The 21,067-nt window shown below is 36.8% G+C and overlaps 1 protein-coding gene across 2 annotated transcripts; it reads left to right on the top strand.

Annotated features, from left to right (window-relative positions):
* The first annotated feature begins 1,258 nt into the window (after positions 1 to 1,258).
* Positions 1,259 to 21,007, top strand: CFAP97 (cilia and flagella associated protein 97). Of its 2 annotated transcripts, none has more exons than XM_083367396.1 (7): positions 1,259 to 1,299; positions 3,939 to 4,227; positions 4,603 to 4,803; positions 4,886 to 4,957; positions 15,602 to 15,870; positions 19,546 to 19,696; positions 20,267 to 21,007. In XM_083367396.1, the coding sequence occupies exons 1-7, from the start codon at positions 1,267 to 1,269 to the stop codon at positions 20,371 to 20,373; spliced, it is 1,122 nt and encodes a 373-aa protein (XP_083223522.1). In that variant the 5' UTR covers positions 1,259 to 1,266; the 3' UTR covers positions 20,374 to 21,007. The 2 variants fall into 2 exon arrangements, with proteins under 2 accessions (XP_083223522.1, XP_083223521.1); XM_083367395.1 differs by having other exon boundaries at positions 3,939 to 4,434.
* The last annotated feature ends 60 nt before the right edge of the window (positions 21,008 to 21,067 follow it).

Here is a 21,067-nt window from a genome sequence, read left to right as displayed (position 1 = left end):
AAAAATAAAGCGGTTTGGGGGGCTTTGCCGAAGCTAAGTTAATTCTGCTTACCGCAGGCAATTATATTTTATTTAAAACAGTGCAAATCGTGTTCTAATGCAGTGCATGAATTAAATGTAAAAATAAGCAGTTTGCGAATTCTAAGTGAGATCTCGTCTAGATATTTGTAGATCATGGGAGTAGAGCAAACTGATTACCATTTCAAGATGTATATCATTTTTAATTCCTTAAATCAGGGGTCTTCAGCCTTGGCAACTTTAAGACTGTGGACTTCGACTCCCAGAATTCCTCAGCCAGTACCGTGCTTTAAAGTTAGACCATATTGCTTCTTGCAAGAAAAGACTGGATGGAAGGAAAAATATATTAGGGACAAATGTTTTCCTTCCTCTCCTCACTTTTTGAGAGAGTGAAATAGCCTGTTGGCTTGTAAACCTTTCCCCAAACCGTCAAAGTGGTTTATCTCCCTTGTGTCTTGTTTTGAAGAGATTAAAACAACAGAAATGATAGTTCTGCCCTAGCAAAGCAATATGTGTTAGAGAAAGCTGTTTCTGAGTAATGAAGTCTCCTACACAGGGTGGGTTGTAGAGCATGGCTGATGAGCAAATTTTAGCAAAGGTTTAAACACGAACTTTATTCCTCTTTTTTTAAAACCTGAAATAATGGGCTTTAACAGTGCTGAAAGAAGACTTACCAGACAGATGAAAAATTGGCATTTATCTCTATCAGATGTTCTCAAGCATTTCAGTGTCAGTACCCATTTGTGTTATTAACAATGATTGAGGGGGCCCAAAGAGCTTTGGTTTATGTGGATTGTATCTATCAATATTTACTGAATTAGAAATTAAGACAAAGATTTTAAAATATTGTCTCCATAGTCTTCTGGAAGAATCTCAGGGCTCCCTAGACCACATTTTGAAAATCACTGTCTGTATCATTCCTTAACTCTGGGTCAGGTTGACTGGATGCTAAATATTAACTAAATTTGTTATGACAACTGCAGTTGTGCTATACATATGTTAAAACAGTTGTAAAATATTCTCCATAGCCTGCCTCCCTCAACTTCAATAATCCTACACAGCAGTTATTATAAGGTGCAAATTTAATTTTAAATGCAATTACTTCTCTGTTGCATTTCCAAGGAGACAGAGAAATAAGGTTTTATATAGGATTGTGTAGGTGTATCAGCACAGGCATATGCAGTGTTTTGTAATGATATCTATTTTAATTTCAAATTCTTTAAATTTTAAATTACCAAAATATGTGGAATGCATAGGTGTCTGCAGAATATGGTTAAAAAGGTAAGACGGGAAACATGATAAAAGTTAAACTTTTTGCCTGTTTTTATGTGCTTTGCAATATACCTAAAAAAACACCAGTGGGGTTCAATTGTACCAGCATAGTTGCCATCTATTTTTTTTTTAAATCAAACTTTGTGAATACCTAGGGGGGGGTGTAAGAAAGAAACTTCATCGTCCCACTTGAAAATATTCCGTATTTCAGTAATAAGAGTTCATGGCTGAATTGGTAATGCTAAATGATAGGGAAGGATATACTATGAAACCAATTTTTAAAAGTCCATCTATGCCTATATATGCCATACAGCTCAATTAAAAAGTAGCTGTACTTCCGAAGAATAATAGAAACATGTAGGTAGCATCATGTATGCGTATTTAGAACCTTGTTATCTACAGTAGAGTAGCCACATAAGTGTATTGTTTATTTATTTATTTATTAAGGTCTGATGGTCTGATTCTATCTTTATTTAAGCATGCAAGGCAGCTGGATCACCTATAACTAGTCATTCTCAGCCCTAATCATTCTTTTTATTATTTTTATTTTAATATGCTATTTATTAGGGTTATTTTAAAGGCCTAGTCATTCCCTCTTAACCCTGACCACTCAAAGCCCCACAACAAGCCCTGTTTGAAAAAGACAATACACACTCCCCCTCATGTCATAAGCATTGATAAGCTTTGCTGTAGTTACTAAGTGAATGTAGGGGAAAACAAATATTAGGAGCAACAGCCATTTTGTTACTTACAGTAAGTAGTCTGTGGAGAGGATTACAAAAATGTGTTGTTAAATATAGACAAATAACCTAGAAAAGAGTTCTTGGAGAAGTAGAGAATGTATTAGGTTAAATGGAAATTAACTAGGGGGTAATTAGGGATAATTTAATAGTGCTTTTCTTAGTACAATCAATAGAATTGTATACAAAACAATAATTGGAGCCCTGGGTTGGGGGTGTGGGGGGATCCAGGTATCTCTTGTACTCCATGGACCAGGCATGCCCTGGGATGACTTGCATGGATGAAAATCTGTATCTGAGTTACTGTTGATTAAGAATCTTGAGCCCAGTGTAGGACAGAGTATGAGATTGTTTGTTGTTGCTATTATAAACAATTGAGAAGGAAACAAGCTTTTGGCAAACTAGTGTCAATATCCAGAAATAATCTCCGGCCTATTCCTGAATATATTAAACATATATTCTGAGTTTAGTGTCATGACTAATATCCCTGTCTTGAGAAAAAAAAATCAGCAGCTCAGCTCACAGCAATGTCATAGCAACTGAACTAGAGAAGGATAATTTATTATTTTTTTCCCAAAGCTACTGAAATATTTATTATCAGAATTAGTGCATTAAATGTAATTTAGCTCTATGTTGTTCTGCTGAAATGGAATAATTAAAACTATATACCTGATTTTGTATTGTCCATAACATATGAAAAAGAGCTAATTTTTTTTTTATTGAAAAGTTTTAAAATACAGTTTTCCTTTAAAAAAAAAGGATAATTTATTATTGCCTGGCATAGCAATTAATGAATTAATGTGAAGCCTCCTTCAAATATCACTGACTCAATGAAGCTATAGCAAAGGGTTCAGGCGATCTTCCAGTGTGAAGTGCTTAACATTGCAAACTGGATTGAAAGGAGGCACATTGATATCTCAAAGGCTGTCTATTTTATTGTGTCCATAAGCATTCATAGGTGAGAGGCTGCTTCAACAATGTCTTGAAAAATCTGTTACGCTATAAAAGTATTTTATTCAATCTTTTTGGAACTAATCAATAAAATGTCTAAAGGATGGTAATACTCCAACTAAATATCAACTGGAGGTATATTATTGTAAATGGAGAACAGATGACCATTTTTATTTCACTGTAATGGAACACAAGTACTGTAATCAAGGCTTCTTTTCCTTAATGTGGTATTATACTGTTTTACTATAACAGCCATAGTTGGACATTATTTTTACTAGGACCAAACAAGGAGCTTGCCAGTCTAGGTGGTACAAAAAAGGAGAGAATGAAAAAAGGAATGGAAAAACCTATACGTTGTATCAGATGAAGATGGCAAATTAAATGAATTAGTCAATAATAGAGGGTGCAGATATCATACAAACTTTATACGTAGATGAAATTATTCCCTCTTTTCAGTTCTGAAAATGTCAAGGTACCACCCAGATCTGGTCCTTTCAGTACGTTTGGGGGGAAGAAACCTTTGTTTTTTTCCCCAGTCTCCTGCCTTCTTAAACGTTTGCATTGCTCCTGACATTTTGAATTTATATCATCCACCTATGATTTTTATTTCTATCTTTAAATTAGTGCATATATTATTATTGGATTTTAATAATACTATAATTAATGTTATTTTAAATTACATAGTCGTTCACTTGATATAAAAGTAAATCCACAAACTTATATTTCCAATATATATAATTAATATTGAACAGTATTAAAGCAACTTGGGTTATGTGATTGTACCTAATGAAACAACAGAATATTGCATAAAGCTGTACTTGTAATTGCTGCTACTGCAAGAGGATAAGTTAAAATACCGGTATGTGTTTGGGGGGGGGGAAATTTGCTGTAATAAAAGGTTAGAAAAAGATTTTTCTTTCAGTGATTGGTATAATAATTCCAGTTTTCTATTTGTAGGAAAAACACTTAAGCAGTATTGACTTCAGTATGGACCGATATGAAGATATATCTGATTGTGAAGTGGATCACTCTTTCTTTGATAGTGATTTTGAAGAAGAGGTGAAGAAAAACAGAGCAACAACAGGAATAGATAAAATGGAAAATTCTGGGCATGCACAAATAAAACATTCAGTTACAGATGATTGTCATTTGAAACAGGAAGCTAAAGTGATGGAGGATAACAGTACTGAGGAAGAAAAGCAATCTAAACGGGCAGAATCTCAGAAGGAACATACGTTAGGCAGTGGTGCGCATAATTCAAATAATGCTCTTTCTTTGTTAGCTTCTTTAAATCTGGAGGATCCAGTTGATAGAATCACAGCACAAAATGAACAAGCCCTTCATGAAAACATTCCAGTGCATATTCCCCTAAGAAAGAAAGAATGTGAAGAAAATTACTACACAGATGGAGAAGACAGTAGTGATGATAGCAGAAATCAGAGAGTTAGACATAGTAAGTTCTCTAAACAACCTAATGGTGCAAAAGTTAATAGGAAAGTTAGTTCTTCCTCCTCCTCTTCCCCCTCATCTAGTTCTGATACAGATTATTCTGATGGTTGCTTGTCAGACTCATCATGTTCTTCAGAAAAGAAAAACATAACATCACCACTTCTTTCATCAGAAAAACAGTCAAGCCAAGGAATGAAGTCGGAAATAAAATCAAAACTGGGTGACCATGCAGAAGAGTCTGAAGATACAGTGACTGATGTAACTCCTCTGTCAACACCGGATATCAGTCCCATCCAATCTTTTGAAGTAGCAGCATCCAATGATAACAAATTAAAGGTTAAAAGACAACAAAATGTGAGCCAGGAGTTATATGGTAAGTTTGCAGAACTTATTAAAGCATATACATGGCAGAAACACTAGGCTTAATATAATTCTTTATACTTTTTTCTCATTAGAACCTGAGGTAAATCACAAATGTCTTCAAAAGGTACTGCATGAAGCTATGGACTTGAATAACCTTTTGAAAGGTATTTTTTCTTTTAATTCTTCAGTGTTATTTTTCTCCTTATACTTTCATTGTAAGTGCATTACAATATAGTATTTGGGAGGGAAGGATGGCTTTATGGATTGCTTTGAATATGAAAAATTATGTTCATTCTTTACACTGTTTTCTAGACATAGTAATGTCAAGTAAAAATGTATGAATTGAAATAAACACAACTTAGTTTTTAAAATTCTGTAATAAGTTATGTATCTTTCAAACGAAGCTGGGCTTGGTTAGTCACAAACACACACACACAACCCACACAGAGAGCTGACATGCATATGTAAATAAAATTGTATCTTTATGACCACATATTTTACTTCAAACACTTGCAGCCTATCATGAGAATGCATTTGGTTGCTCTAGTTTTTCTGTCCACTGTTGCGTCTAAAGCTTTGAATGCACCATTGACCAGTTAATTTTTTTTGTTTATAAACATGACATCTAGTTTTAGAGAAAGATGTTAAAGTATCACCTATGTAAAAGCAATACTGGTATTTCTGTGAAGCTTATGGAAAGAGTACTACCTTGGGAATTGGAAGACGTGATGGGTGTGCTGTGAACAATTGGCTTTGAGGTGGTTTTGGGGTTTTTTAAATGCTTTTTCTGTCAGCTTTTCCAGGTAGATCAGACAGAGTACACACCAGATGAGCTAATTCTACTTCATAGTAAGGCTACATTAACAGAATCTTGCATGTCTGAAAGTACAGATCTCCTGTGGTCTCTTCTATTGCCTGATAAGTTAGGGAGGTTCCTTTCTAAGTTTTTCTTCTCTCTCTTTTAGGCAGCTGCGGGCTAAGCCCCCTCTTATCTACCTACACTGCCCCTCCCCAAAGTCATTTCCAAATTACCATTACAACCTCTCGAGATTTTTCATCTGGTATTATTTTACTTTTACATAGGGATATAGGAGAAATAAAGCTGGAAGAGTATGTATCTTCTTAGATAAAGAGCAGTAATAGTCTTTTACTCAATTAAAACTGTTGTAGTTTGAGGTATATTTGATTATAAATGCATTTCAGTTAGGCCTTAAGTTTCAATTCATTACTTTGATCATTTTTGGTGAATAATCTACATTGTGCCTTGGTGAGGAGGGTCTTCTTTCAGTTCCTAGACTTTTAGTACTGTTTATTTTGATAATAGTACAACTGTGGGAAGGAGGGACGCGGTGGCTCAGTGGGTTAGGACGCTTAGCTTGTCGATCAGAAGGTCAGCAGTTTGGCTGGTCGAATCCCGAGTGCCGCGTAACAGAGTGAGCGCCTGTTACTCATCCCAGCTTCTGCCAACCTACCAGTTCGAAAGCACGTAAAAATGCAAGTAGAAAAATAGGGACCACTACGGTGGGAAGGTAACAGCGTTCCATGCGCCTTTGGCGTCTACTCATGCCGGCCACATGACCATGGAGACGTCCACGGACAAACGCTGGCTCTTCGGCTTTGAAACGGAGATGAGCACCGGCCCCTAGAGTTGGAAACGACTAGCACGCATGTGCGGGGGAACCTTTACCTTTACCTTACAACTGTGGGATTGGGCTTCAGCAATACTGTACTGTATAGCAGAAATAGACATCTTTACTGTTATGTTCTTTAGAACAGGGGGCCCCAACCACTAGTCTGTGGACCAGTACTAGGCTGTGGCATGCCAGCAACTGGTCTGCACAAACAAGCAAAGCCCCATCCGTGGGATGCAGGCAGCACACAAAACCACACTCCGTCCAGTCCATGGAAAAACCTCTCTCCACGGAACCGGTCCCTGGTGCCCAAAAGGTTGGGGACCTTTGCTCTAGGAGGTGGTGCTGTGGGACCATCATTCAGCACTAATGTTCTTGGCTAAAGTGTTCTTTCTTGCATATTGGGTAATATGTACATAAAATCATTGAGATTATCCAGAACTCGATGATTCTCAGCTCTATTACTCTTTGTTAGGAATCATTAACTTTTCTGGAATATTATCTGATTTTAATAATGTTGGATGAGGAGGAACAAGTTGAAATTTAATCTAGATAAATTGAGATTAGTAGACTGGAAATGTAGTTTCTTAACCTTTTCTGGAAGAGATTGTGCTTCCCCTAAATGATCAGATTTATAGCTTGCAAAATCTATTTGATTCTCCTTTCCTAGATCTTCATATAGTAGAAAGAAGAACATCTGGGTAGACATAATTATACCAGCACTGATTTATCTAATATGACAATTGTTATTCATTCAGACCATGAGGATCTCAGTTGATCCATTACTTTTCCTTATTGTGATTAAAGTGCCTCAAAGAGATGAGATACTCTTCCTCAGCGAAGCACTAAAATAAAAACTGATTTATTGATCTTTACTCATAAACTTGTGCATGCCCAAAAGCCCCCATACCACAGTCATTCAAGCCCTCCAGTTTGAGGCACAATGTTTTAATGGACTGCTTCACTCAAAGCTTCATTTAAACGAAACTTCAAAAGTTTGGAAATCCTAATGTTCATACTTAATTATATGATGATGCAACAGAATCTGGAGGACTATCCCTGAAAGATACCAAAAAGGTTCAGTTAATTTAAAATGTGAGAAGAAGTTAACTAAAACACAGAATTGAAAAACCTGCAGTGAATTGTTTTCTGGGTTCAGTCCAAAATATTTGTCTTATAACTGTAAATAGCTATTGTCTGACCAAATCAATTTACTATGTGCTTACTAAGTTACTACATTTTAAAGAACCTTTTTTTTAAAACAAAACCTTATAATGCTATTAATCATAAATTCAATTGCAAATGTAAAATCAATAAATGGATCTTCAAATACTTTGTCCCATTTAATTGTTCTTCAATTGATAGGAGAAGTCTTGTAGAAAGGTATTGTGATGTATTGCTGATGTAAGCAGATTCTTATTAAGGCAGGCTGGCAGTTAGAAATGTTTCAAGAGTTGAGCTGAAAGCAGGATTTCTTCATGTTATTAAAACATATACAGTATCTGTGTATCTGTTTCTCTCTGTGTTGAAAGAAAATAGGTGAGAAAAACAAAGGGAAATTAAAATGTTTAGAACTTTAGGCGAAGTGTAAAAGAAGATTTTTTTGTCAGATTTTTTTAAAGAAATATATATAAGATTTATTTTTCCACAAACTTATTTGCATATTGTCTAATTGCAGTCTTTTCAGTATTGTTTGTGATTGCCATAGCTGTCCTGTTGCCAGAGTCATAGAAATATATACATCTCTGTCTTTTTCAGCCAGATATTATATATTAGAGTTTAGGAAGAAGCTATTTTGGTTCTCAGTAGTAGATGCCATAGTCCTGCAAAAGGAATTAGCAGCAAATTCGGGAAATGGCTTAAAGGGAAAAAAATAACATCCAATATAACAGACTGTATGATATCCAGGTTTAGCATGTTTAAATTTCTGTGGCTGTCTACATTGGCATTATTTAATATCTAGAGCAACATTTGACATTTCATTGACAGTGTGAATTTTAAATTAATTGATAAACTTGCTTTTTTCTCTATATATTCTGGGTCCCAGTTTAGGGTATTATGACACCAGTTTTGGATGGATGTTAACATTTTCTCTATCAAGTATCAAACAAGATCTTCATCAGTACATGAACTCTATGAATCTATAGTTAATGTATTGTAGATTTTTTTTCCTTGAGGTTAAGAAATGGGATGTTCTGGGCTGCCTGAAATAGTTATTTCACTAGTTCAATGCTTAAATAAGTTTTTTTTTTCATCCAGATTCAGCCTATCAGTTTAGTATTAATAAGGAAACTCTCCTTCCTGGGATGCTTTTAGATAACAGCTTAAAAATTGCTAACATCCACCCACAGAGAAAGTAAATTTATCTCCTTTCTAATCTGGAACTGGGCAGCACATTAAAGGAGTAAATCCATTTAATGAAGATGGCATTAGAGTGGTTGAGTCAGTTTCCTTGAAGAATTCTTATATTCAGCATTCCCAGCTACCTACCCATTTTTTGTAAAAAAAAAAAAAAAAAAAGGATAGGAAATAACCTATTATCCTGCTGGTCTTTGATAATATTTTTTTTGTCCACAGCTTTATTTATAGGGAAGGTCAGAATATTTTTTAATGCTTTTTGGTATAGACCAGGGGTCAGCAACCTGAAACAGTGAAAGAGCCACTCGGAACCGGTTCCCTCACAAAAGGAAAAACTGGGAGCCGAAAAAAAATGTGTGCGCATGCGTGTACATGCACACATGCGCAGAACAAGGTTTGACTGAAGAGTGGAGCCAAGGCGAAATATGCACCTACCCTGCATATTTGAATTGATTGTTTGAAATTTTTTAGTCTCACTTTTTTTTGGGGGGGGGGACTGCACATGGCAGAGGACTGGGAGCCGCAGGAGACGACTGAAAGAGCCGCATGCGGCTCCGGAGCCGCGGGTTGTAGACCTGTGGTATAGACTAATGTTAGAAGTTTTCGTTACTCATAAAAGAAGTGTGGTTTAATCTGGGGTTTGGGGCCTTTACTTACATTTTTTAATTGAATTACTATGTATCAAGTACTAATGTATTTCCAACTGTACTCCGTAGGGTTGTATGATAGAGCAAGACTGGGGTAATTTATCCATTGCAGAAAGATAAAGCATTCTAATATAGAAGACATTCTCTAAATAGAGAGGCATCAAGCAATGAAGGGTTGAGATGTGTAAGTTATTCTTTAATATTTAATAGCATGTAGCTGTTTCTCTGCATTTCAATATAAAAATAGAATTTTAATATTATAAAATGATTATTTTTGGTCACTACATTTTCTATAGCAAAAGTTCCTTTTTCTGATCAAGCCAAATACCTTAGTCAAGGTCAGAAAGCATTGGCCTTTCTTTGGGAAGATCCAAAGTGATGAGGAATGTGGTGGTTAGTTGCCACCATTGGACATCTCATGAAGTGTCAGAATAGAAACAATGAAAACATTTCTGTTGCTACTTTCCCCATAGACAGCCACGGTGCTCCAGCACTGAGCTCAGTTTGTTTGTTTATTTATTATTTATTTATTTATTTATTTATTTATTTATTTATTTATTTATTTATTTATTATTTTAACTTATATACTGCCCTATTCCCGTAGGACTCAGGGCGGTTTACAGGGCAATTAAAATCATACCATACAAAAGTTAAAAAATTTAAAACAGTTAATTAAAACAGTTAATTAAATTTAGAGCCCAAAATTTAAAAAGTTAAAACATTAAAACCCAATTAAAACCCCTCAGTCTAGGCCCGACAGCTCAAAGAGCCAAGTCTTCAGGTCCCGGCGGAATGAGTGCAGGTCGGAGGCAGTCCTAAGTTCCATCGGAAGTTGGTTCCAGAGGGCAGGCGCACCCACCGAGAAGGCCCTCTCTCTGGGGGTCACCCGCCGGCAATCCTTCACCGGCGGTACCCTAAGAAGTCCCTCCCTGTGGGAGCGCACAGGACGATGGGAAGTTGATGCCGGCAGCAGGTGTTCCCTCAGATAATCCGGACCCAAGCCATTTAGGGCTTTATAGGTCATCACCAGCACCTTGAATCTCAATCGGAAGGCAACTGGAAGCCAATGCAGCTCGCGGAGAAGATGTGTTACACGGGAGTATCGGGGAACTCCCATCACAACTCGCGCGGCTGCATTCTGCACCAGTTGAAGCCTCTGAGTGGTCCTCAAGGGCAGCCCCATGTAGAGAGCGTTGCAGTAGTCTAACCAGGAGGTCACGAGCGCATGAATTTGCTGCTTGGCTCCTGGATGTTTCATTACCCAACTAGGTAACATCTTGTTGAAGATGTTACCTATTTGGGTGACAAAACATCCAGAAGCCAAGCAGCAAGTTGGAGAACAAACCTCTGCCTAAACCTACAACCCGAACTACAAATATTCTCTACAATTTCTAAATTGAGCTGAGTCTCAAGTAATACTCAACATGGTCACAGGTTCTTCTCTAGAGAGGTGGGGTGTTGGACAAATTGGGTCCCACCTTAACTCTTCAGCTTTAAAGCTCTTTCACACTGCATTGACACTTTCAGCAACTATCAAGACTGCTTGGTGATTGTCTAAAACTGAAGTTCTCGCACACAAGGTTTATGGAGATAATATTGAAAGTGATGAATTTCACCAACACGACTATTTCCCATTTAGAAGCTCTCTTCTCTAGAACATTTATTTATTTAACTATTCTCATTATGCTTATTAGAGGCTGCCATAGCAATATGATAGCAAAATGGCTGAAATCTAATTTTAAATACACAAACACTAATTAAAAATAGTTGCTGAAACAAATTCATGATTTATCAGTTATCCATTTAAAGAGAAACACCAAGCAGTAAATGATTTCAGCTAGCAAAAAATAACTTTTCAGAATCCAGATGTTTATCGTAAAATATGTGGACTAAACAGTAGGATTGCAGAGGCTTGTTCTAGTACCTCCAGTCTGTACAGTCCCACTCCTTTTTTTAAAAAAAATTCATATTAGTTACAGTTAATTTGGTTAATCTTAAATGGTTAATTATAACAAGCCAATTTCATAATTTCTAGTTTGAAACTATGTTTCACAGACGGTATACAAAATAATCCACAGTCTCTATGAATTTAGAGACATAAAAGCAAACTTCAATTTTTTTTAAAGCCATGTTGGAGAAAGAAGGATGAACAGATTAGTTCAAGTCCGTATTTATAATACTGCTATCTGTGTTATTGTTAGCATGTTTTGGTAGCACTGCTTTATAATAAGGTACCTCTGAACTATATTATTAGCTCCATTCTTTCTTCCTATGCAATTTAATATATGGTAGATACCTGACTAGCTATTTGCAAAGGTTAAATATTTTTTTCAAGACATGAAGTGAGATACTTGTAACCATGCTAAAAGAATCTCCACTATTCCTTCTGCCAAACAATTATACAGTAGTACCCACAAATTTCAAATGTTGTCCCAATATATCCTCCTTTAATAGTACTGTGCTGTTGTAGCCCTAGTATACAGTTTTGATGAAAAAAATAACTCCACAATGCTTGACTTCTAATAGCTAAAGCATAAGTGCATAGCATGTTTTATGTTTTGCCATATTTTAATTCTTTATTAAAGCTTAAGCAAATTAAAACTCAATTATATACAGAATAAATGTTTAGACTGTGCAATCTCATGTTCTCAGCAATTTACAGAAATAAAAAATCCACAACACAATATATAGGTTGTCCTTGACTTACAACTGGTTATTTAACGAACATTTGAAATTACATGGATCTCACCAGGGGATATTTATGACCTGGTTCCAAAATTCTGATGCCCCCCCTGTGTAGTCACATGACCACATTTCAGGCCCTCAGCAACCTACCTGCATTAATGGCCATTTGCAGTGTCCCATAGTCGAGTGTCCGATTTTTTTATCAAAAAATGGTATTTATTTCTACTTTTGGCAACACCAGAGTGAACCATTAGTTCGCTTAACAATCATGGTAGTCACTTATTGACTGCAATAAAAATCAAAACATCAGGTCAATCGTGGGAGACTCACTTTACAACCATCACAACTTATAATCATGATGGGCAGGCTCCATTATGGTTATAAAACAACTTCCCAGTTGCAATTAACAATTACAGTGGGACTAGGCTAATTAATTAAAAGCCCTCCAGAAAAGGTCCCTTTTGATAAGTTTCCAAAAAGCATCAGGGTCAGGACATCTGAATTTCTCAGAGAAGGATATTCTGCTATGGTGGGTTAGGACGCTGAGCTTGTCGATCAGAAGGTCAGCAGTTTGGCGGATTGAATCCCGAGTGCCGCGTAATAGAGTGAGTGCCTTTTACTCGTCCCAGCTTCTGCCAACCTAGCAGTTCGAAAGCACGTAAAAATGCAAGTAGAAAAATAGGGACCACTACTGTGGGAAGGTAACAGCATTCTGTGTGCCTTTGGCATCTAGTCATGCCGGCCACATGACCACGGAGACATCCTCGGACAAGTAGTGGCTCTTCAACTTTGAAACGGAGATGAGCACCGGCCCCTAGAGTTGGAAACGACTAGCACGCATGTGCGGGGGAACCTTTTACCTTTTTTTAACAGAGAAGAATCTCTTTCTAGTATCAATCCCTAATTTTGTACTAGTACAGAAATATCAACATTTTCCCTGTGTTTGTATTGGCCCAGACGCTATTCTGGGGGTCCCTTGTTCCCATGTTAAATGGGACGTTATAGGATAATTGTTTTCAACTTCCGTGAGTAGTATCCTTTCCATTCCCATCTGTTCTTAATGTTCATGGGCATTTTAGTTTCTACTAAGATGGTATAAATTCTTCTGAAGGGTTGTTTCAGACTATATGCATGCACTTCTTCTTTACCCTAACTTCTTTATCTTTTGGAACATTATGAGTAAGACATTTTAATTTTATAACAGCTTTCCTGTGAAGTAGTAAGGATTTATTGCTGGTTGTTTATATCATTATCCCCTGAATCTTTATCAGATGATAACCAATTATTACATCAATATCCCTATGGTAAATGTTCCAGATTTAATCCAAATTAGCACTGTTTTCAGGTATACATTGAGGAACAGACTGCTTATGTGCTTGTTAAAGCAAAATTATAGATACATTATATATCATTTAAGGGATAATTGGCAAAAATACATATAGAATAGCTATTTTTAATGTGCCACCTCTTAACAGACATCACTGATTTGAAAGTACTGTAATTTCCATTTTATGTGTCTTGCAAGATTTACTACATTCTCAAATTTGGAAAATGTTTGTCGACTAAATGATGTCTAAAATAGTTTCACTGATACCAGTAGTGATTAATTTTGCATCATATGGAGTTCCACATAAATGTGGAGAGAACTATTTATTTGTTACGGAAACTTTATATTTATTGTACATTCCTTGGAAATATTAGTTCTTGGAACTTGTCTTTGATATAATTATGACATGTATTTGCAAACCCCTTGCTTTCAATGGTATTCAGTTGAAAGGGATGTATCTCTATTGTAAACCAATGGTTTGACTGTTGTCTTATTTTACAAAATGTATCTCATGGTGCTGTTCTCCATATGCATTCTTTTTATGCACCTTTTCTATATTACTGAAGTCAAAAGTATACCTTAACTTCCACGTTCTTCCCTGTTATCTATTGTGCATTGGCGTATCCTTTATGTTTCTGAATCCCGAGTACCATCTACACATGCTACTCTTACCTCTCTATTCCTTTTCCAAAAATTCTGCTTTCCTAAATATATTTAGCAATATAGTATAGTGAATTAGAAGTTTTGGTGGTTTTCTAACTAAGTGGTGAAGGATCTGTTTAGGAACAATTCCTACTGTTACATTTAACTTTCTGCAACATTTTTGTACATACCACATCTTCACATGATATTTTGAAAATAAATTCAACAATGTAATAATTCTATTAAATACATTCAGCAATTTCAGGCTCTCTGGCATTGAAGTTATTTTCAAATATTTTACAGCTTAGTCATCTATCCAAGTCATCTGTCACACAGATGGTAACCAGCTTGCTGCAAACTATGTTACAGAATCAGTGATTTATAAATTTGGTAGAAGAGTAGTAACACAAAAGAAATTAAATATCAGTGCCAAAGGCTTTTTAACTATGGTATATCAACAGCAAATCAATTAATGATCTGAGAAGGGGTGAGAAATTCACTTCGATTATAGATTAAAAGTAGGCAAGACATGTTTAAGAAATTTCAAAACTCTTAACATTTCTAGAAGTAAAATGTGAAATGTCACAATCTTCAGAAAGAAAAATAGATGGCAATTTTAAGATTGTGCACAACTTACTGTCATGAACTGATTTTTTTGTATCTGAAACTATTTAAGTGTGACTGCATACCTGACACTTATTTAGATATGCAAAAAGTAGACCTGAAACTTCTGCAATCAGAATGTTGGGAAAGTCCATCTCCTGCTCACCATTCTGTACTAAAAATTGTGAGAATGTAAGTCAGCACCTCCTTTAGTTCTCCTGGTTGGCCGATAATCTGCTAAAGAGGGATGGATGATAGCATATGAATAATTTGATTTAGTACTGAGTAAGATAAATATTCAGCTCTATTTACAAATGCACTTTATATTTCTAATTGGGTCTGGTGTTCACATTGCCTAGTTCCAAATCAAATTTAAGAATGATCAGATGAATTAATTCTTTTTGTAATAAGCTTCATTTTGTCTCTGCCTTATAATGTATACTAATTCTGTAGTGATTGTAGGGAATGTTTATACCGTAGTGTGTTTCTTCTGGAAGCAAAAATTGTGGTGCATTACACTTGAGCTCTGTAATTATTGGAAGGAAATGGCACTGCCTTGTTTATATAAGGTTGCATTTTATCCCGACTGCAGAAATATTATATGCTTGGACCTTTTTATCTTAAATCCTTCAAATATATTTGCAATTTAAGTCCTATAATTTCCACCAAATGTCATGCTGTCTAGAAATTATGGGAGCTATTGTCTGGCACATTTGGTGATTATAAACCTGAGAAAGGCTGTGTAAGAGGGTCTTGTAATATAATAAATAAACTTCTGTTACCAACTTCAGAATTGGGGGCCAACAAAGATAGTTTGTGTGGCTAAATCTGAAAATAGGTTTTATAGTTTTGAAGTGATCTTTTAAAAGCCTAGTCATGCTACATGCTTTCTTAAATATGTACTTGTGTCCAAAGCTTTTCTGCAGTTGGAGAAAAAGGATCAACAAGAACTGGCTTTGAATCAGTCTTCTCTAGGATCAAGGAAAAACTACTCATTCACAAATGAGGAAGTTCAGCAAATTGATCGGGAAAACCAAAGGCTCTTAAAAGAATTGACAAAGCATTCTGCAAAACCCAGAAACAAAAGTGCTTCAGTGAAAAAACCTTCAGGCTCAGCACCCAAAATGTACCACAGTGCCATCAACAGGCAGAGGGAACAGCAGAGGATCGACAGAGAGAATCTGGTTAGTTGGAAGTTCTGGATTTAACAATATTAATTAAAAACTAGACTTCTTCAACTTAGTATGTTAGGCAAGTCTATCCACACAAGTTTGAGGCTCATGATAGATGAGCACCTAGCAAATTGTATTGCATTGTACCAGTGCTTTTTTTTGTAAAAGAAAAAGGTGCCAGAACTCACACATGTCATACAACCCGCCTTGCCTACCCTACAAGGTTCCCTCCCAAAAAGGTGCCGGAACTCCATTCTGAGCGTTCTATGAGAAAAAAAGCCCTGCATTGTACTATAAACCATGGGCTTGCAAACTATGACTTAACGCATCATTGTTTTGTTCTCTGAAAAGTGGGTATAATCTTATTAAATCAAAAATCTGACCTGTAATTCAATTGTACTAGCAGTGGAAGAAAATCTATCATCTGAATGCCTATTTATAAATGCTTGCTGTGGGTGGGAGAGATAAAAATCCATTATCTGAAAGTATCCAAATATGGATGATAAATATATGGAGGCACTAAAAAAACCACTGCCATAATGAACTTCAGGATTGGTAGAGATGGTACCCAAACCTGAAGATGCCTGCTTATCTCAAATTTTAACAGCACAATGAGATTTCCAGTGGTTCCTCAACTGATGGTCCTTGGTTATAGGTTGTCATATACGACTTATTTTGTTTTGCTCTTTATTTAAAATTAATACAATTGACAGAAAAATTCTTTTAACCCATCAAATATGCTTGTTTCCTATTCAATTTCTTGCCCAGTATAATTATTTATCTGCATTTTCTTTTTTCTGCTCAATTGTGTCCAAATCTTGGAGATTGCCTAGACAAGTCCCTGCAGTTTCCTTGGCAAAGCTTTTCAAAAGAGATTTGCCACAGGCTCCTTTGTAGGACTGAGAAAATGTGATTAGTCCAAGGTCACCCAGTTGGCTTTGTTTCTAAGGTGGGACTAGAACTCACAGTGTCCTGGTTTCTAGTCAGATGCCTTAGCCATTATACCAAACTGGCTCTCATTACTTGCACTAATTTCACTTAAATTTAAGCAAGTTTAACTCTGTGCTGGGTTATGGAACATGTGGCTTTAACCCAGTTTTCTCTTCCTTTTGATTTCTCTATAGTATAAAGAATAAATGTTTGAGCTTCATTGGAATAGTATTTGCATATCTTTGAACTATGCAAAAAAGTTGTTGAAGTATCTTGATATGCATTTGTGTGTACATGTGTACATATATTTATCTATATTGTGTGTGTGTGAACCTAAAATGACATGATTCTTTTCAAAGTTGAGCATCTATCTTAGATATAAGAAAAATTAACCGGAAAGGAATTCAGTGATCTTGGTAACAAGCAAGAAAAAAACTGATTGATGATATTAAGTCACTCCATCATTTTATTTTAGCCATTGATCAGCAAACACACATGATGTTGTCAGTAACACACAATTATAGCTCACAACTTAATATAAAGTGAAAATAATTGAAAACATAGCCAACAGTCAATTTCAGTTTCTGTAGCTGTTCATTCCACTATTAATTTTTTTAATTTAATAACATTTATATCACTGAAGCATTGTAGTAACCATGGCAACATATCTTGAGGCAAATGAAAACTCGTCTTCTGTGTAATAGTTCTTTAGAACTGGTCAAATATTCATGATGTAATTTTGCATGAAGAAAAAATTTCTATTGGATCTGCAATGTAACATAGAAAAGACTGGGAATGAATTTACCCAGATGAAATTGGCCGCCTGTTTCTGATTTTCGGTGCTATATACTGTTTCTAAAATATTCAGAATTTTAGGCTGCAATCAAAAGCCACAACATTTAGTCCCTTTTTAATATGGTATTCCAAAAATGCATGAATACATGCACATACTCGTAGAGAACAAGAAACTCCAAGAAATCTCTCAGATGACTTCTTTCTGCACATTTTCTCTTGTTCCATTCTTTTGAAATGGAATAATTATAGTACATGTAAACCGTCTGCATTTGGGATTCCTGAGAAAGTGGTTGGAAGACTGACTTGGTTTGAACAATCAAATTCTGGCATAATAACCTGGGACAGTGGTGGCGAACCTATGGCATGGGTGCCAGAGGTGGCACTCAGAGCCCTCTCTGTGGGCACCCGCGCCATGCCTCGGAGGTGGCAACTGTCCCTCTTCAACCAGCCGCCTGCTAACTTGCCGAGGTCCCACATGGCCAGATGCATCCCAGCATGGCTGGTTTCCCTCCCCCCCCACCCCGTCCCTCCTGGCCTTGCATACTCTCCTTTTCTCAGGCACGACCCACTGCATCGCCTCCTCAGCTGTTGGCCGGCCATCCATCTCAGAGGTGGCTTCTTTGAACTGCTGGTGATGGGCTGCGGAGTCTCAGAGTGTGCCGGTCAAGGGGCTGGCAGGCTGTGGCTACTGACGGATACCGTTGGCCCCCATGCGCTCGCTGGCTTCTGTGTGCGGGGGCCGATGGTGCCAGGCAACAGCCACCCCAGCCCTTGCCTTGCCCCATGGCAATGGCACCTCCACCCTGCCTCGCCTCACCCCGCAGGATAAGTCTTCTGCCTACCGCCCCACCTGCAAGAGACCTCCTGGAGCTCCCCCAACCCTGCCCACCCCTCACAAGTGTCCCTCCCCACGGGCGACATTAAGGTGACCACATCCACCTTGGCCACACCCACACAATCTTCCATGACCACCACAGCCACGACCACCCAGTGGGCCACGCCCACCTGGCACCCAGCAATACATAAGTGGGTTTGAGGTTGCAGTTTGGGCACTCGGTCTCTAAAAGGTTTGCCATCACTGATCTGGGATATGCACAAGATTCCTGCTCCATACACAACAATCTTTCTGTTTCCATTTCTTCAAATCACAAAATGTAGTACTAGAACACACAAAATGTACTAGATAGAACACAGTAAACAAGCAAGTTGTTTGTAAACAAACAAGTATTTGTTCCAAATAACAGTGCAAACTAGTTGCCTGTAACTAGCATAGAATGTAAGAGCTTTATAAGTAAAATTCACAACTCCTTAGAACAGACATGTTAAACTCGCAACGTCATGAGACGTTTCGGGGCTGTTTCGCCATTGCCGGCAATGGGGTGGTTGCGGCTTCCAGATGATGCATCTGACCTGCAGGACGGCAGTTTGACACCCCTGATTTAGAACATCTTTGGCTTTTTCTGCTGCTGTGCTAAGAAATTAGATGACCGTGAGAGCAAGGGCACCCTCATCTGTGATTTCCTATGGAAATTCATCTCCAGTGAGGCTTGTTTGGCCTCGCTCACACTCTCATAGTCAGCATGATAAGGTTGAGCTACTCGGTATGGAAAGCACTGGTCCCAGGCCATTATGGCGTCGCTTTATAGTTTGTAGGTTTTGCCTTTTATATAAATGTTTATGTAGATGATGAACAAAGGCAAAGCCACCAAATGAGTGTTCCCAGCGGCCCTGTTGTTTCTCCATTCTTACATAGAGTGCTTCCTAATAACTCTTTCAAATTAGTGTATTCCAGATATGTTGAACTAGAGTGTTATAATTCTAGTGAGAAATTAAAGGAATTGTAATCCAAGACATCAGATATTGTGGAGGCCTGGTTTTGGTTAAGAGATTCTGGTATCTCAGGTCATAATGTGAATGGAATGCACTATCTGTTAATCAAGGTGTGTCTGTGTGTTATTAAAGGCTTTTTTGAAAAGACTTGAAGCAGTGAAACCAACAGCTGGCATGAAGCGCTCAGAACAGCTCACAGACTATCAGCGGCAGATGGGCTACTTTCGCACTGCTGGAACTCCGAGGCGAGGAATGTCTGCCTTGAATCATCATAGTCCATCTAGTAAGTCATTCCAGAATCTTCATCTGCTAAGTTCAGTTTGATTGAAGTGTGAAAAACAACCCCTCACTGGCCTTCATTTCTACTGTTTGATGAAATCAAATCTGATCATCTTCTATGCCTTAATTTCTATTCACTATGCAAGGAAATTATGTATATCTCCTTTTGTACTTTTTCTAGTATTTATAGGGTATTTAATATTTACATGTTCACTGAGGTCATTTTGATGACAAATAATATCATTTACCCTAAGGATTGAATCTAAAAATTGTACAATACAATTAGCACTTACCCAAAGTGAGTTGCTCCTACATATTGCCAAGCCCTCTATACTACATGCATGTTGATCTCCTGAGCCCAGAATAAATGAGTGACTATATCTCAAGTAGCAGCAATAACCACTGAACAAGCCTACCTTTATAAGCAGCAGCCCACCTGTTGGTGTTCAAATCCAGAGAGCATTTCTGATCCTACTCTGCTATGTGATTTAAACTGTATACTGTTTAAACTTGCTTAAGTTTATATTGTTTACTTAAAGCTTCATATGATCTCTCTTGTGTACAATTTTGACAGGAGGTACATCCCGAACTTCCAGTCATAGTGCATCCAGTACTATAAATCGAAGAAGTGAAAATCCAGTTTTTGATAAATGGTGCACTGCAGCAGTTGAACCCCAGTAACATTCATGGCGCCTGGTTATAAATAATTTGCACTTTGCTATCAGAATTCTAAACTCTGATGTTTTGGGGATTACTGTAATTCTGTGCAGGACTGTTGTAATATTGAATAATTAAAGGATACTGGAAAGTAGTATTAACTATAAATGGATACAATCTTGATTCTTTTTCTCATCTTTCTAGTATGTGTTGGACAGTATCTTTATAGTCAGTATTTCTTAATACTTGTATTAAAAAGTGACAATATTGCAAACCTTATTTTCTCAAAATCAAATGAAATTTAGGTTTGAAAACTTGTGTTTAGTCTTAAATTTTGAATTACCATGAATTTTAATGTAACTTTGTTATTGCAAACTTTTAATTTCATAATTTACAAGATCTAACAGAAATATTAGATGGAGTGAACATATTACAACTTGGCCTTGGTGCTATCAGTTGCAACATGGAAAACATAAACTGAATCTTTTCAGATTAATTCTAGTTTAATTTTAAAAATGTGGATTTTAGATAACCAGTAGATATCTAAATAAAGGTAAAAAGTATTGTCTATTATCTAGAACTCTTGTACTGTAATGTGTTGACAGTTTTGGTCTGTGATGTATTTGCACAATTATATTTATTAAATTCTCTAAAATTTTGTTTCTTGAAGTAAAAATGAACAGAAATCTTGTGGGTGCACTTCTTAAATCTTGGCACT

The sequence above is a fragment of the Vipera ursinii genome (genome assembly GCF_947247035.1).
Source record: "Vipera ursinii genome assembly, chromosome: 7".
NCBI classification, from domain to species: domain Eukaryota; kingdom Metazoa; phylum Chordata; class Lepidosauria; order Squamata; family Viperidae; genus Vipera; species Vipera ursinii.
This window is presented reverse-complemented; position numbering and strand designations above follow the sequence as displayed.

Coding starts and splice junctions, on each gene's coding strand:
- CFAP97 (XM_083367395.1), top strand. CDS start 1,267: ATGCATAGGTGTCTGCAGAATATGGTTAAAAAG. Junction 4,435..4,602: donor AAATCAGAGAGTTAGACATA/GTAAGTTCTCTA, acceptor TTCTTTCATCAG/AAAAACAGTCAAGCCAAGGA. Junction 15,871..19,545: donor GGATCGACAGAGAGAATCTG/GTTAGTTGGAAG, acceptor GTGTTATTAAAG/GCTTTTTTGAAAAGACTTGA.